The sequence below is a fragment of the Jaculus jaculus genome, chromosome 4, assembly GCF_020740685.1.
Source record: "Jaculus jaculus isolate mJacJac1 chromosome 4, mJacJac1.mat.Y.cur, whole genome shotgun sequence".
Lineage (NCBI taxonomy): Eukaryota > Metazoa > Chordata > Mammalia > Rodentia > Dipodidae > Jaculus > Jaculus jaculus.
Genome location: NC_059105.1, coordinates 49,572,397 through 49,588,549, shown reverse-complemented (window position 1 = coordinate 49,588,549; position 16,153 = coordinate 49,572,397). Strand labels below are relative to the sequence as shown.

At 40.5% G+C, this 16,153-nt stretch overlaps 1 protein-coding gene across 1 annotated transcript in view; it reads right to left on the bottom strand.

Moving 5' to 3' along the window:
• The window catches only part of Hibch (3-hydroxyisobutyryl-CoA hydrolase), a 57,193-nt gene extending 41,469 nt beyond the window's left edge, over window positions 1-15,724 (bottom strand). The window contains exons 1-3 of the mRNA XM_045148432.1: window positions 15,539-15,724; window positions 8,906-8,948; window positions 315-452 (exon numbers count right to left, since the gene is read on the bottom strand). Of these exons, the coding sequence (XP_045004367.1) occupies window positions 315-452; window positions 8,906-8,948; window positions 15,539-15,573 (216 nt within the window). The 5' untranslated portion in view covers window positions 15,574-15,724. The remainder of the gene's footprint in view (window positions 1-314; window positions 453-8,905; window positions 8,949-15,538) is intronic.
• Window positions 15,725-16,153: the final 429 nt, after the last annotated feature.

The following is a 16,153-nucleotide window of genomic DNA, read 5'->3' as shown; positions in this document are numbered from 1 at the left end:
CAAGGCTGTCCTGAGGAAGCCAATTAGACAGATATAGTCATTGTTCTCTAAGATTAGCAGAGCCAGCAGCACTGCTTGAAATGGTAAAAACAAAAGGATGGCAGAACATAAAAAGAAAAGTAAGAGTTAGGCACAGTAGAGGGGCTGCCCCATAAGATAAAGAACCTCCTGTGCCCAAGGGTACTCAAAGATAATCACTCAGGACAGCACTGGAGGACTCAAGCATCTCTGATGCCAGTCCACAAGAATCCTGACTCTCGATGAAATACCAGAAATATTCCAGGGTGGTGTGCTCTACAGAGAGTGCTGCCGACCTTTAGCTGTGGGTAAATCTGCCGGATCATCCCCAGGGACAGCGCGTTGAGGAGCTTGGGTCTGTTCAGCGTTATCACACCTGCACAACCTCTCCTTTCCAGAAGCACGTCTGCCGCGTCTGTGTGCTTGGACATTCTCTGAGTGAACAAAGAATTGTGATGATAAGCTTCATTCAAATTTTGCAACAAGCCTACAGCAAAACCTACATATCAAATACAAGTCTTTTATGTAATGGTTAAAAGAATAGGCAATTAGATACATCTGACAAGATGGAAAACTTCCAAAAACAAGCTCTACACACCACCTGAATTTTTCAGGTTTTATTTCTGGGTAAACTGAATCAACTGATTTAAAATACAGCCCTATTCCTAGAATTCCCTGGACTATGAAATACTCTTAAATCTTTAGTGTGTTACTGCTTTTGTGACTTTTGTGCCACGTGCTTAGCAAGCAAACATGAATAAAAGAAGCAAATAATTATTATAGTACCTATAGACAAAAATAAAAGTGGCACTGGAGCTGAGTTTTTGACAAGAAAAAGGAAGTGAGAATTCTAGATAGCAGTGAAGATTTGAAACTGTCACGGAGTTAAACATGAGTGGAACAAGGCCGGCAGAGAAATGATGACAGAGGAAGTGCAGCTTCTGAACTGCATGTTTTGTATCTGTGGAGAAGTGACCGAAGCACTTAGGATCTCAGACAATGTAACGTAGTCCCTGTTCATGTACAGTATGAATGCCTGTAAGGAGCATGGGTTTGGCTGCATAGAAATTTTACAGGAATCGATCATGAAAAATTATAAGAGCTTACCACATCACCATTCTCAACAGTTTCCTCTACTTAAGGACAGTATTTTAAACCATACATGGGATAGTGTACAACAGTAAATTGGAAGGCAATCCAGTTTAGAAAATTGTAGCTCAGTGGTTGAGTGCTTGACTGGCATGTGCATATTCCTGAGTTCACTCCTCAGTGATGCGCAACAAATGACTAAACAAACTGGTAACTGTTAGCAACAGGATGCAATCAATCTACACAGCCTGCTTTAGCTAATTTGTCCATATTTTGGTCCAGATTTCCATATCTCAACATCATAAAGTATTAAATATGTTGAAGTGTTCCTTTATAATCATGTTGCATATTTAATGAAGTTACTTTTTATTAAAATTCATTTTCAGATAAAAATAAAAACATTCACTTAGAGGGGCTTTAGAAGATTGTCTTTTTATTTTTTAAATGTTTATCTGTTTATTTGCAAGCAGACAAAGGAAAGAGAATGGGCACATACCTGAGACTCCAGCCTCTGTAAACGAACTCCAGATGCACGTGCCAGTTTGAGCATCTGGCTTTACTTGGATACTGGGGAATCAAACCTATGCCTGCAGGCTTTGCAGGCAAGCACCTTCAACCACTGAGCTACCTCCCCAAGTCACATCTTTTAAATTTAATTTTAATTTCTCACCAGAAAAAAGAGCAATTGGTACAACTATGCCTGGAGTAAAATATATTTCTTATATAACTTGATAAATATCCAAAAGTTTGATATCCTGTTATGTTCAGGGTGTAAGTAAACAGAGATACTGTGGAAGCATAAGCTATTAAAAAGCCAAGAAAAAAAAAATCTGACAACTTTTGTTTTTCTGGAAAACAGGGTCTTGCTATGTTGCCCATGCTGATATAGTTAAATGATTCTTCTACATCAGGATCCTGAATTCTGGGACCACAGAGACATGTGCCACCAACACATTCATAAAAGCACACAGTAGTTCAGGCATTTGCATTATGGGTTATACTTGCATAAAGGCCAAATGCAATGCATGGGAGGGTAATCGGTGCAGTGCCCTCTGCGATAGCGAGAGAGCAGACGTGAGACCAGGACTAGCTCAGAGGCAGGACATACGCTCAGCATGTGTGCAAAGCCCTGGGTTCAACCCCGACACCAAGAGAGAAAATGACAAGCTGCAAATGAGCAAAAACATTTCTCAGTGGAAACTGGCTAAACAATTTGTGGTAAATTATACCAGCACATGCTAGAGAGCTTTAGAAAGAACAGTAAACTAGGTGTGCCGCTGGTACAAGAAATAAAACCACCCAATAAAAAAACGGGCTATAGAACTGAAGAGAGAGTTCTCAAAAGAAAAAATACAAATGGCCAATAAACATCTAAACACATGTTCTGCATCTTTAGCCACTAGGAAAATGCAAATTAAAATTACTCTGAGATTTCCTCTCACTTCTGTCAGAATGACTATTATCAAGAAATCAAATGGCAAGAAATACTGGTAAGGGTGTGGGGAAAAAGGAACCCTTCCTCAGTGTCAACTGGTACAGCCATTTTCTTTATTTCTCAAGCTTTCTATCTTAAGCATTATAAATACTTGATTACTCAAGCACCTCTTTTGAAAAGTGTTTGCGTATTTAAGCCGTGTGGTGGCACATGCCTTTAACCCAGCACTTGGGAGGCAGAGGTAGGAGGATCGCCTTGAGTTCGAGGCCACCTTGAGATTGCATAGTGAATTCCAGGTCAGCCTCGGCTAGAGTGAGACCTTACCTCAAAAACAGACAAACAAAAACAAAGTGTTTGCATATTTATAACACCAAAACATGATGAAAATTTTAATTCATGATGCATCTATATGACAATCATGTATGCTCAATTACTGGAAAATCTGTTTAAAAGATTAATGGTAAATACTAAAAAGCTCACAATACAACACCAAATGAAAAAAGAAGGATCAAAACACCGAAGCTAAGGCTGTGGATGTGGTTCAGTGACAGAGTGAGTGCCTGTGATGGGTGGACCGCGGGTTCGGTCCCCAGAATCCTGGGACTAAGCAAGAAGCAAATGCACAGGAGGCGGCACTTGTGTTTAGTAGTCATACCTAAGTAGGGCTGTTAGGATTTCAATTTTCTCCTTTTAATCTTTGACTTATTTCTAAATTTACAACAATACTCTTAGATAATTTTAAAGTTTTTAAAAATTGTATTTATTTTAACATGTGAACTTTATTCTTTGTCATTTAGCAACTTTTCAGGACAATATATTTTTAAAGAATGAGTATGACCAAATGTCACTTTAAAATTACATGGGAAAAGTTTGCTGAATTAACATTTGACCAAAGTTTTATAAAATTAACATTTTTATTTTATTCTATTTATTTATTGGGGGGGATGGGAGAATTGGCATGCCAGAGCCACTGTAAATGAACTGCAGATGCATGTGCCACCTTGTACATTTGACTTACACGGGTACTAAGGAATTAAACCCCAGTACTTAGGCTTTGCAGCCATGCACCTTAACCACTAAGCAATCTCTCCAGCCCTAAAATTAACATTTTATCAAGTGTTTCCTCCAACAAAGTCTTGTCAAGCTCTTCTACTTCCAATGAGGGCATGACTGTGGGGCTTCACTGTATCCCTGCATTATGCTAATTGAGTCCTGCTAATTGAGCTTAGCCAGAACCTTTCACCTGCTCCTCAGTGTCCCCCTCTGTGTTTGTCCTTTCTTCTACTCTGCCCCAGGTGATGGCTGGTCCCCTGGTCTGTCTCCACAAGAATCTTGCTGGGTTGCTTTGCATTGGCAGGAATACCCTCTACTTCAATGTTTTTAGTAACTTACCAATCACCACCCATGTGCATTTCTCTCCTGTAACCTGCCTATAAATTCTCTTATTTTAATTGAATTCTTGGTTCAACCTAATTATGGTTTCCTAATACAAAATCTTGTTGCCCCTTACACTCATTATGATGGTACTATTATCATCCACTTGAACATTCTTCAAATCCATTCTGGTTCTACAGAACTAAATCTGCAGCAGAACACCTCACCCCACAGGAAGAGGCACAGACCCACTAAAACCAGAACAAACCCTACAAAACACATTGCCAAAAAGAAAAGAAAGAACAAAGACCAAGCACGGGCCAGAATGTCAGCTGAGCTTATTTTGAATAAACATAGGCCTTTGTTGAAATTACTTTCCTGGAATCTCTTGTTCTGAATGGTTATGAAGAGAAAGCTATGTGAACTTTGGCAAAGATTCCAAACTCAAATGCTTAAAGACCCCATGATTCCACTCACACGGCAAAGACAGATCCGTAGAACGGCAGCTGCCAGGACTAAAGATTCAGAAAAGTGGTTGCCAATAAAAGGGAAGCACAGGGGGTGTTGGCAGAGCTGTAAATGGTACTGGGGTAGCAGATGCATGAGGTATGCACAGAGTGAACTTGGGGGAGGGGCATGGCTCAGTCATGAATGCACTCCAACCTGGAATGGAACTGCAACCTGGAGAACCTGAGTTTGGATCTGCAGAACCCACCTAACAGCTGGACTGCCGTGGCGGGCCACCTGAAGTGCCAGAGCTCACTGAGGAGGTGCACACAGGAGCTTCCCCCTGACAAGGTGGCTAGCTCCAGATTTGAGTCAGAGACTCTGTCTCAATCATTAAGGTGGAAAGCAACTGAGGAAGACACCCAACATCAACCCCTGTCCTCCACACATGTGCACATACATATACCCATACACACAAACATGCATACACATATGCACATCACACCCACATACAAATGCCAAAGTAAGAGGATGAACTTAATTTAATAACTTAATGTTCTTAGTTTCTTTCCTGCTACCATAGTAATACATATTAGACTGGACAATTTCTAAGACAGAGAAACTAATTGCTAATATTTCTAGAGTCCAATACGTCCAAGATCCAGACAAGAACAGATTTAGTGTCTGGTGAGGGCCTATTTGTCAAAGACTCTGTGTTCTCATGTGGCAGAAGGACAGAGAGAAACGGGAGAAGAAAATTAGTACACTCCTCTCAAGCTCTCTAATGAGTCTCAACCCATTCAGGAAAGTAGGGCATTCATGGTTTATTATTTTTAATATTTTTTATTTATTTGAGGGGGGGGGAGATAGAGAGAATGGGTGCACCAGGACCTCCAGCCACTGAACTCTGGACGCATGCACCACCTTGTGCATGTGGCTTACATGGGTCATGGGGAACAGAACCTGGGTCCTTTGGCTTTGCAAGCAAGTGCCGTAAGTTTTAAGCCATCTCTTCAGCCCTCATGGTTTATTTTTAAAGGATCTCTTCCCTTACTTCTGTCACATTGGGTATTAAGAGTCAAATAAGATTTTTGTAGAGATACACAAATTCAAACCTTGGAACAACCTACATGTGTATTAAAAAAAAACAAAAAAAAAAAAAACACCCAAGATACCAGAGATTCATTCCAGCATGGAATAAAGATTAAAACAAATGAACCTAATTGAATTATACATGTATGACGTAACCTCTGTGACATGATGAAGGTGGGTAGGTAAGTAACCTTAGAATTCAGTGGTTTTACTGGAAACTTTAAGGATAATTACAAAAGAACCTCTACAATAACAGTGTGTCAACCTTTCCTCTCATGGGGTAGGGAGTTACAATTCTGTAACTAAGCACATACATGGGTATAAACTCATAAGTAACAGAGCCTTGCTATGTCAGGTGAAGAGTTACTGATAAGCAAGAAGAAAAAGAATAAATCCTGCTCTGAGGTGTGGTTAAAGTCAGAGACATTAGTATGGATTTGTGTTTAGATTAATATATATATATATTAATATAATAATAATAATATATATACATAGGCCAAGCAGAAATTATAGGTACACATGTATACAGAGATTACTGAAGGCTACCTATATTGTAACACATACATATACACACACCTCGGTCCTCTGAAAGTCACAACAGCCACCCACAAAGAGTACTCCCACAGTCTAGCTCCTTACTTTCAAATGCATTTTCCCAAGGAAAGCAATCAATGCTCCTTAGAGAAACAAGCTCATTCCACGGATGACATCGAACCACACAATAAGCCTGCAGTGCACCCTGTTGTACCAGAACAAATGGATTTAAAACATGATAAAAGAACAGGATGATATAAAAGGGACACATAAGACCAAAGGAAGCTATTCATAGTAGTCAAAAGATTAAAAATAAAAAAGAGTAATAAAATGATTATAATCCAAATAACAAAATAAATGCTAACTCAGAAGCTTCATGTTATCTACCAGCATCCATGACACAGTAAGGCTATCAGCTATTACTGTACACTAAACATTTATGTCCCTCTAAAATTCATGTGCCGAAATCCTAATTCCAATGTGACCATATTGGGAGGTAGAACCCTTGGTGTGTCTTAGGTCATTAGAACAGACCCCTTGTGAATGAGATCAGTGAGTGCTCTTATAAAAAGAAGCCAAGGGCTACTCCCTCCCCACTTCTACCATGCGAGACACAGTCAGAGGACTGCCAACATGGCTGTCTGATGAACCTTAAAGCAGGCCTACCAGACACTGAGCCTGCTAGTGCCTTGATAGTAGACTCCTCAGCTTCCCGAACAAAGTGAAAGATACTTGTTTTAAACCACCCAATCTTTGATAACTTATTAAAGCAGCCTGACTATACTGACTTGCCACTGAAGTAAAATAAAATCCTAGATTCAATATTGCCCACAGTCTAAAATTTGTCCACCTATCCCATACAATTTCAGCTGCCCTCTCCCTAAAAATTAACAATGACTTGGCTTTTATAACAATAAAAAAATTGCCAAGTGTACATCCATACATGTCCATAGATACAGTTCACTGATTTTTAAAAACAGGATTAAGTACATCTTTCAAGTTTTTTAATCTACAAGTTCTTTCTTTTTCCATTCATTTTTTTTTTCCTTTACAATGTGAAGAAATCAGACCTTTAACCAACAGTTTTATCAAATTCCCAAGATGGAATTTTGAAGATTATAGATTCAGGTTATCAACTTACTATCAGCTGTGCAAAATATTATTACATGCCCATGCCTCCTGACATACATTAGGTAATCTCCAACTTTTGCCATTACAATGATGTAAAAAATACTTTTAAGCATAGCTGGTGACATACTGACACAAATTTTCTTTGCAGAACAATGACAAAGGTCAAGCCTTGAGCAAAAGAATACTAGAGAATCTTCTAATATTAATATCACTAGAATCATGGAGATAAACAAATAGACTTTTTCTTACCTGAAAGATTCATGGCTTCTTCATTAATCAAATTATTCCTGAGAGTAGTGTACAACTATGTATATTTTGGGGATCTTCTACATTAGAATAATTTACTGATTCAATTTGAAGTCAGGAAGGATTGCAGGGCATTTGACTAACCAGAAAGCATTCACGAACTGTTTTCTTCATACACAGAGCAAGTATTAATGAAAACCTGATCAAATGTCCTAGATTATGACTTGGTTAATACTAATTCTAGGAGATCATCTACACATAAAGAATAAGGACGTATTTTCTGTATGAAAACAGTATGTGCAGTATCATTTCATGCAGTCCAAATACTTTTATCTTCATGCTGAATTGAACTGTTTTCTAAAAGGAAAAATAATATGATAAAGGAAATGGAAACCTTCATCTTCATGCTCAGGTGAAAATCAAGTGGAAGGAAGGACCTTTTTAAACTAAGCTCATTAAGAGTTTAAAGTGCATGATGGAGGGAAAAAAATCTTTCCATGAATACTTTTGTAGCAAGAGTTTGTCCAAATCAGCCTGTAGATACAATGCCTCGCCATCAGTGACCACTGGCTTTCATGAGCTTGACAAGTTCCACCTGTAGAAACGCAAAGTTCTGGCCTCGTTTCTGGGTTCTAGTCCTACTTCTATCCTGAAAGGGCTATATTATTTTCATGAATTAGTCCTGCCTACTACACTGCCGCCATCTCCACACTTCCTTCACTTACCTATGAAATAAAAAGATCACACGACTCTCTACTGGCTCTCTCAACATCCCTAGAGCACTTGTCACAGAAAACATGGGGACCCATAGACAATTCAGCCCTCAGGACCTGATGAAAGTCAGTGTATCTTCTTTGTCCCAGTAGTTTATGCGCCATGTCACCACAGTCTCCTATGTGATCTGGAATGTCCTGTCTCAGCCCCCGCATCCATCAGATGACTACAACAGATAAGGGTGAGAAGGGATACTAGTCTGGACTTCCCATTTCCATGTCAGCAGAGCTGAGCCACACTCTATAGTTGGTACTTAGCATCCACTCTTAATGGGGGTGTAGAGAGCACTGGGTAAGTTCCAGAAGCCGGACAGCCTGGATTCAAACCCACCTCATATTTACTAGTTGGGTGATGCTGGGGCATGTTACTTAGCTCTGCAAGGTGTAATTAGTACAACAATTGTTAGTATATAAAATGCTTTATTTTGTGTACCATGAACTATACTAGATATTTAAAAATTATCTTTTATCATTTGTAAGCACTCTAAGGTAACATGAGCTTGATTTTATCATTGTCAAAAGAGAGAATGGAAGAGACCAAGTATCTGTCTAAGGTTAAGTCACAGACTCACTGTTTGAACCCAGGTACTCAGACTGATTCTTGCTCTTTACCATAACGCTGTGAGATGGGAAGTCTTAACACTAAGAAATTAAGAGCACTGGTGTACCAAGGGCAAGGAAACCTGCCATTCCAGTATTTCTCTACTTTCCTAACAATGGCATTTTATATCACAAACAAGGCCACCAAAACAAAGTTCAGACTTACCAAATGTTGCAGAATGATACTGGTTCTTCGGAGTGAACTAAACCTGAAACAAATTTAAAATACAGCAATGAAATGATATTGCTATTTTAAGACGTCAACAGTTTCTTATGAAGCTCTTTACTACAGCGCTAGAAATATCTACCTCTCTCAATAAAGAGACTGTGACACTCTCAACAGCAAAAGTGAGGCTGTATAGTTTCAATCTTGCAAGGTGAAGCACAACCCAGAAAAAAAGCTGGTGGCATGCTGCCTGAGCAGGAGGAAAATACCTGTTATAGTCCATGAATACCGGCTCCGCCTCCCTCTTGCCCACTGGCTGGGCACCTGTGGAGGAACACTCTTCCCTGTGTTGTAATGTCACCCCCACACACACACCTTTAGTCTCATTAGCTTCTTTATTTAGTTGACCTTGGTTCTGATTCTACTTCATATAACATCAAGTTTGTATCTATATTAAGGAGCTCAGATGTCTACAGACCTATGAATTCACTGAGGTGCTTCACAGCCTATAAATTTCCATTTTGGACAGAGAACTCTAATTGGCAAGTGTCAGTACCTCTGGTTTGTTAAACTTGCAAACTCAAGCCTTACGTGAGATAACATCACATAACAAACCATCAACACATTCTTTTCCTACAATATGATCCAACAATCCCATGCTTTGAGTCTCCCCAATGAGTGGGAAACTTATGTCCACAAGGAAATCTGCATGTGAATTTTGTTAGCTTCATTTATGTATGCCACAACGCAGAAGTAATCAAATGCACGTCAACGGATGAAAGGATGAAGCAACTTTAGTAAATCCTTACAGAAATATTAGAGCTATTACTATGCACACACAGGTGAAACTGAAATAATGTATATCCTAAGTTAAGGAAGTCAACCTGAAAAGACTTTATGGCATGATTTCAAGTGTAGGATAGTTGGAAGATGGCACAATTATCAAAAAGTCCTCTAGTTGCCAGAGGATTGGGGAAGGAATAAGGAAGGAAGGAGACAGAAGATGCCAGGGGCCATGAAAATCATCTGTCTCCTACTGTACATGGCATTAGATATTTGCTAAATTTTCTACTAAAAACTTCACTCAATTTTTCTACAAGTAGAAGTCTGTAAATATTTTTTTTAAAGTGTGAGGGCTGAAGAGATTGCTTGATGGTTAAATACACTTGCAAAACCTGACAGCCCAGTTCAACTTCCCAGTAACCATATAAAGTGAGATGCACAAAGTGGTACATGCATCTGGAGTCTGTTTGCAGTGGCCTGGTGCACCCATTTCTTCACATTGTCATTACTTCACTCTCTCATTACACACACACACACATAATGTTTGTAAAGTTGCAATAAAATAGGTATTCTCAGATACTGCTCAGAGATGTATATATTGACACTACCACTGTAGTAAACAGTATGGACATACAGATCTACAACCTCTAAAATTAACTATAGGCTGGAGAGATGGCTTAGTGGTCAAGGCATTTGCCTGCAAAGCCAAAGGACCCAGGGTCGATTTCCCAGGACACATGTAAAGCCAGATGCACAAGGCGGCACATGCATCTATCTGGGGTTCGTTTGCAATGGCTAGAGGCCCTGGCACCCATTCTTTTTTTTTAAATTTCTCTCTCCATCTTCCTCTCTCTCTCAAATAAATAAAAATAAAAAATATTTATAAAAAAGATTAGCTACTAAGGAAGCTGAAAGCAGGAGGATCACTGGGTCCAGGTATTCAAAGCTAGACTGAACAATATAGTGAGACTCTCATTCTCATTCTCCCACTCATTCATTCTCCCTCCCTCCCTCCCTCCCCCCCCCTCTCTCTCTCACACACACACACACACACACACACACTTCCCCTTCTACCCAGTAACACTACAAACATTTACAAAGTTTGATTTATAAAGATATTCACAATTACTAACATGAACGAAAAACTACCAAAATAAATATCTGATAGATCAATGTTTTACATTGTACCAACAATACACAATCATTAAATATACTTAAAGTTATTTAAATAAAACAATAGGAGAAAGTTATCATTAAAAAGCAAACTAAAACACAATGAACACAACATGCTTTTAATTTTGTTATTTTAAAAGTATTAAGATAGAAATGAAAAGCTAATCTACAGCTTGTAGAGATGGCCAAAAAATATATATATCAGAATTATAGATAGTGGGGAAGCTTGGGAAGAGTCTGAAGAAACAGAGGGTTGGAAGCTGTATAGAACAGACCTAAGTGGTACACATCTGTAATGCTAGCACTAAAAAGGGGAAGGTGGGAGAACTGTGAGCTCCAGGCCCTGTCTCAAATATATATATGTATCTTTAAAAAAAAAAAAAAAGTCTGAGGGCTAGAAAGATAGCAGAATGGTTAAGGCACTTGCCTTCAAAGCCAACGGACCCAGGTTTAGTTCCCCAGGACCAACATAAGACAGATGCACAAGGTGACACATGCATCTGGAGTTCATTTTTAGTGGCTTGAGGCCCTGGCTTGCCCATTCTCTCTCTCGCTCTTTCTCTCTGCCTCTTTTCTCAAGTAAATAAATAAAAATATATATTTTTTTAAAAGTTTCTATCCAGATGATAGCTGCAAAAATACATGCAAAAGTTCTCTAAGCTACAAACTTCAGAACAGTGTGTTTAAGTACCTCATATAAATTAGCATTCAACAAAAATGTAAAACACCTGATTGGGGTGGGCAAAAAAGTGAGGACTTGCAAAACACTGCTATTAGCTTATTTCTCAATCCAGTACAAGCGATTTAGGCATGCTTGGGTTTTGAAAATCAATCATGTTGCATCTTTACACCTCATGCCTTTTCAAAGAGTTCCCCAAATGACAGTATTTCTTATCCTTAAGAAACTCTGTATCATGACAGTACATTAAAAAACCAGTGTCATTAAGTACAATGGGATTCACTGTTGTTTAGGAAACTAAACATAAAGAAAGAAGGATTGGGGAGACACATTGCTGGGCCAATCATTTGCTGTGCAAGCCTGAGGACCAGAGCCCCTAAGGCCCGTATAAAAAAGGTCATCACAAATATGTCATCCCAGCACTGGGGAGGCAGAGACAGAAGGACCTCTGGGACTTGCTGACTAGCTGGTCTAGCTGAATCAGTGAACTCCAGGTTCAGTGAAGACTGACTCATAAAAACAAGGTAGAAAGTAATTTGGAAAGACACTCAATGTCAAGCTGTGGCCTACATGCACACAAGAAGGAGCACACACACACTCGATACATGGAGTCACAGCAGGAATCATAGCCTCAGCCCTGCAACAAGGACTGTACCACCTGTAGAAACATGTACACCTGATGAAACTAATAAATTGCCAGCTTAATTTTTTTCAGAGATACCCTGAAAGTACACCAAAAGGCAGTCTGAGGCAAAAAAAAAAAAAAAAAGGTAGCATTATCATTGTTACTACTGACAACCATATCTTATGTAAATGAATTAAAAGGATCAAAATCCAATGAACTTTTTAGAAGTTATATTATTTTCCTTTTAAGTTATAGTCACTTTAAGTGATACTACAGAAAGAAATCATCTATTTAAGTAAGTCATACTTTACATTTCTAAGCTAGCATATTTTGAATTTACCTTCCCACAAGTAAAGAATATTCTTATACTAGTTCGGATCACCTAGAGACTCCTATAAAAAAAAATCCCAAAACTTAAAGAACACCAAAACCCCACTGAGTCATAAACAACAAAGGTGGAATACAGACAGAAGTATTTTGTTTGGAACATCACCAAATGACTAGAAAGCTAATATCAACCTATAATATCCAAGGACAAAACACTATGCACAGCACTTACAAGTCACAAAGGTCCCTGGACCAATAACTAGTGGAAGGGGGGGGGGGAATGCAGTGAAACTAAATTCCTCATCAGTTTCTATATAATAACATGGCTTCCATTTGGTTCCATTCATATTTAACTGTCACTTAAAATCTGACATTGGAGCTGGAGATAAAGCTCAATGGCACGTCCCTAGCAAATGTACAACACTTGATTCAATCCTCAGCTGCACAAAAAGAAAATGTGGTATAACCTTTATACTTCAAGATATATATGTAAGAATTCAGAGTTCCCAAGAATTCTAAATTTATCATCTTCTCTTCCCATTGGCTCCAAACGTGCCCAGTCTGACAGCAGAAGGGGGTATGTGTATCTCAGTTACTGTCAATTTCTTCACTTTGCCAGGAGGCTTATTCCAATTCCTTCAGGTGATAAGAACTTGGCTTCTCAAAGTGTGGTCTCTGACCCAGCACCAACAAATCCTAGGTACTTGGTTAGACATGGAAATTATTTGCTCCACAGGGATATGCTAAAACAGAGTCTGTGGAGGTGGGACACCACATGTAGTTTGTCAGTGAGTTTTCCAGGTGATTATTTATGAGGCAACTCAAGTAAGAAAACAATGGTCTCCGAAGGACAAGAACTTTATCACTTAGGAGCTTTTGCAAGGATCCAGTAAAATTACAAAATTTAAACTTGCAAAATTCCACAGCACATGAAACCATTAAAGCAAGGTGATATGATGAAAGTTGTGCTTAGAAAAGATTACCGTAGAAATTGGAAAGGTAAGTTATAAATAGGGCACAGAATCAGGTCCAGGAGGCCAAGTAATTCAGGCATCAGCTGACAAAACAAACGCGGTAGAAACAGAAAGCAGTGATTTATTGAGTTATGAAGTAAAATCCCAATGGGAAAGATGTCAAAAGCAATGCCAAGATTTTAAGTGGGGATAGGCAAGACTGGAAAGGAGCTGGTTGACCAGAGAAAAGGTGAATTTGACTATAAAGTTTGTAGTGAATTAAAACAGAAACATTTGTCAACAAATGAAGAGACGAAAGCCTGAAAGAAAAGCAAGGACTAAAGACAAGTCAGGAGATGACCTGTGTAGGCAACCACGAAGACAAGAACCTCAAGGCACTTGTAAGAAATAAGAAAGCTGCAGTTGAAAACTAGTGGTGTAAGGACTACTGCCTGGGTCTGCAAAGGCGTTTGGTCAATATTTTGTTCTTGTTTGTTCAACACAAACATTTTTTTAAAAAGATCAAGAAATTTAACAATTATCTTCAGAGAAGTGATATGAGAACAACAACAAAAAGGTCCAATGGCAAAACTGGCACTATAGTACAGAGTAGGAACATGTAACAGCCCCAGGGAAGCCAGAATTAGTGGATTGCCAACTATGCCAAGGGCACAAGAGCCCTTTTCCCTCCCAGAAATACTCCGGTGCCCTATGTCCTTCTACATTTGTGAATTACAGTCCTGTAGAATGGCCTTGGCATCAGGTCTCTTTTGCTATGATTGATACCCAGTTCAGGACTGTATCTGGGAAAGGCATCTCTGATCAAAACCACCAAAACTGGTCCCGGCCTGACCTAGTGAATTTACATCTTGAAATGTGCAATGCAGCAGAGAAGAGGAACTGTTGGGAATGACAGAATCTTTCCCGATTGAGGGAACGGTGCTGATAGACATGTCTTTCAAATTTTATTCCCAAATAACTTGGTATTGCTGATATAGAAATAAAGTAACAGCAATGAATATGTGTGTGTGTGTGTGTGTGTATGTATATACACACATATACATACATATATATATATATAGAGAGAGAGAGAGAGAGTGTGTGTATACATACACACACACACACACACACACACACACTCTCTCTCTCTCTCTCTCTCTCTATATATATATATATATATATATGTATGTGTGTGTGTGTGTGTGTGTGTGTGTGTGTATACACACACGGACATTGCTAATATTAACCAAATTTCTCCATAGGCTGGTTAGAGGTACAGGGGATAATTTTAAGGCTTTAGGAAAGCAAGAAATGTAACTCTTCAATGTACAACAAATACTTGAGAACGAAGTCAGTGGATACAAGGTTGGTTCTTTCTCCTGGGACAGTAACAATTCTTAAACTAAAGAAACACTCCTTTGCAGGAAACTCCTAAAGCAAACTGTGGAGACATAAATGACTAGCTTGCAGAGGAACTAAGGGTGGGATCCCTTCCGGTGGGCAGGGCTGTTTGCTGCAAGTGTACAGGGACAGGCAGTGCACTTCAAGATCAACGCAACCCAAGCTCCTAAAAGAATGCTACCAAATTTCCTCCGCAGAGCTCATGCTGCAAGAAGGAGCACTTTCAAACAGCTGGTTTGCAAGCATGCCTGACCAGGCCACCTTAAATGTCCACAAGGCCGGGCTGTGAGTTGCAGGCGCCCACGTGACTGCTGGGGCCTGCAATAAAGCCAATCAAGTCACAGGAGGCCCGCGGGTGGGCAAAGCACGTGTTAGCCGCACTAAGCATCCACACCGCGCCAGGCTCCGCCTACCGGTACCAAAGAGTAGCCAACCTTAAGAAAGAAACCGGGTCAAAGGAAACAAAACCGTGCAAGGTCCAAGCTGAACACGAGCCAGAAAAGGACGGAAATGAAGATGCTGTTGCAAGAAGGTGTTAGCGACAAAAGGTCACCCCCAACGAGTAGGCTGGGGACACGGCGGGCCGGCGGCGTGAGGACCACCGCAGCAGCCGACGCTGGCGACCCTCCTGCCGACCGGACGAGCGCGGGGGATGAGCCCGCCCTCATCCACGGCTTCGCCCGCTCACTCACCTCGACAGGAGCCGCCTCACATCCTGCTGCCCCATGGCCAAAAAAAGAAAGAAAAGAAAAGAAAAAGAAAGAAAGAAATCCCAGAGCAAAAGCAACCCGGACAAGCGCACCCCGCTGGCTCTCGGAGTCAGGCCCGCCCACCGCCTCCGAGCCAACCAGCGCCCGGGACGCCGACGACCGGTCCTCCGGGAAGGCCAGAGCGGCTCGCGGCGCGCTCTTCCGCCACGGGGCGCTGCGGGGCGGGGCCGGCGGCTGCTCGCGAAACGGGGGAGGGGGCGGGGCCAAGGCGGAGTCCCGGCGAGAGCGGAGGCGCTGGGTGAGCCTCGGAGGCGGAGTAGCAGGGAAGAGAGATTGCCCTCTAGAGGCTGTCTTGCAAAAAGCTCAAGCTTGGTTTGCTATTTTTTTTTTTTAATTTTTATTTATTTATTTGAGAGCGACAGACACAGGGAGAAAGACAGATAGAGGGAGAGAGAGAGAGAACGGGCGCGCCAGGGCTTCCAGCCTCTGCAAACGAACTCCAGACGCGTGCGCCCCCTTTTGCATCTGGCTAACGTGGGACCTGGGGAACCGAGCCTCGAACCGGGTTCCTTAGGCTTCACAGGCAAGCGCTTAACC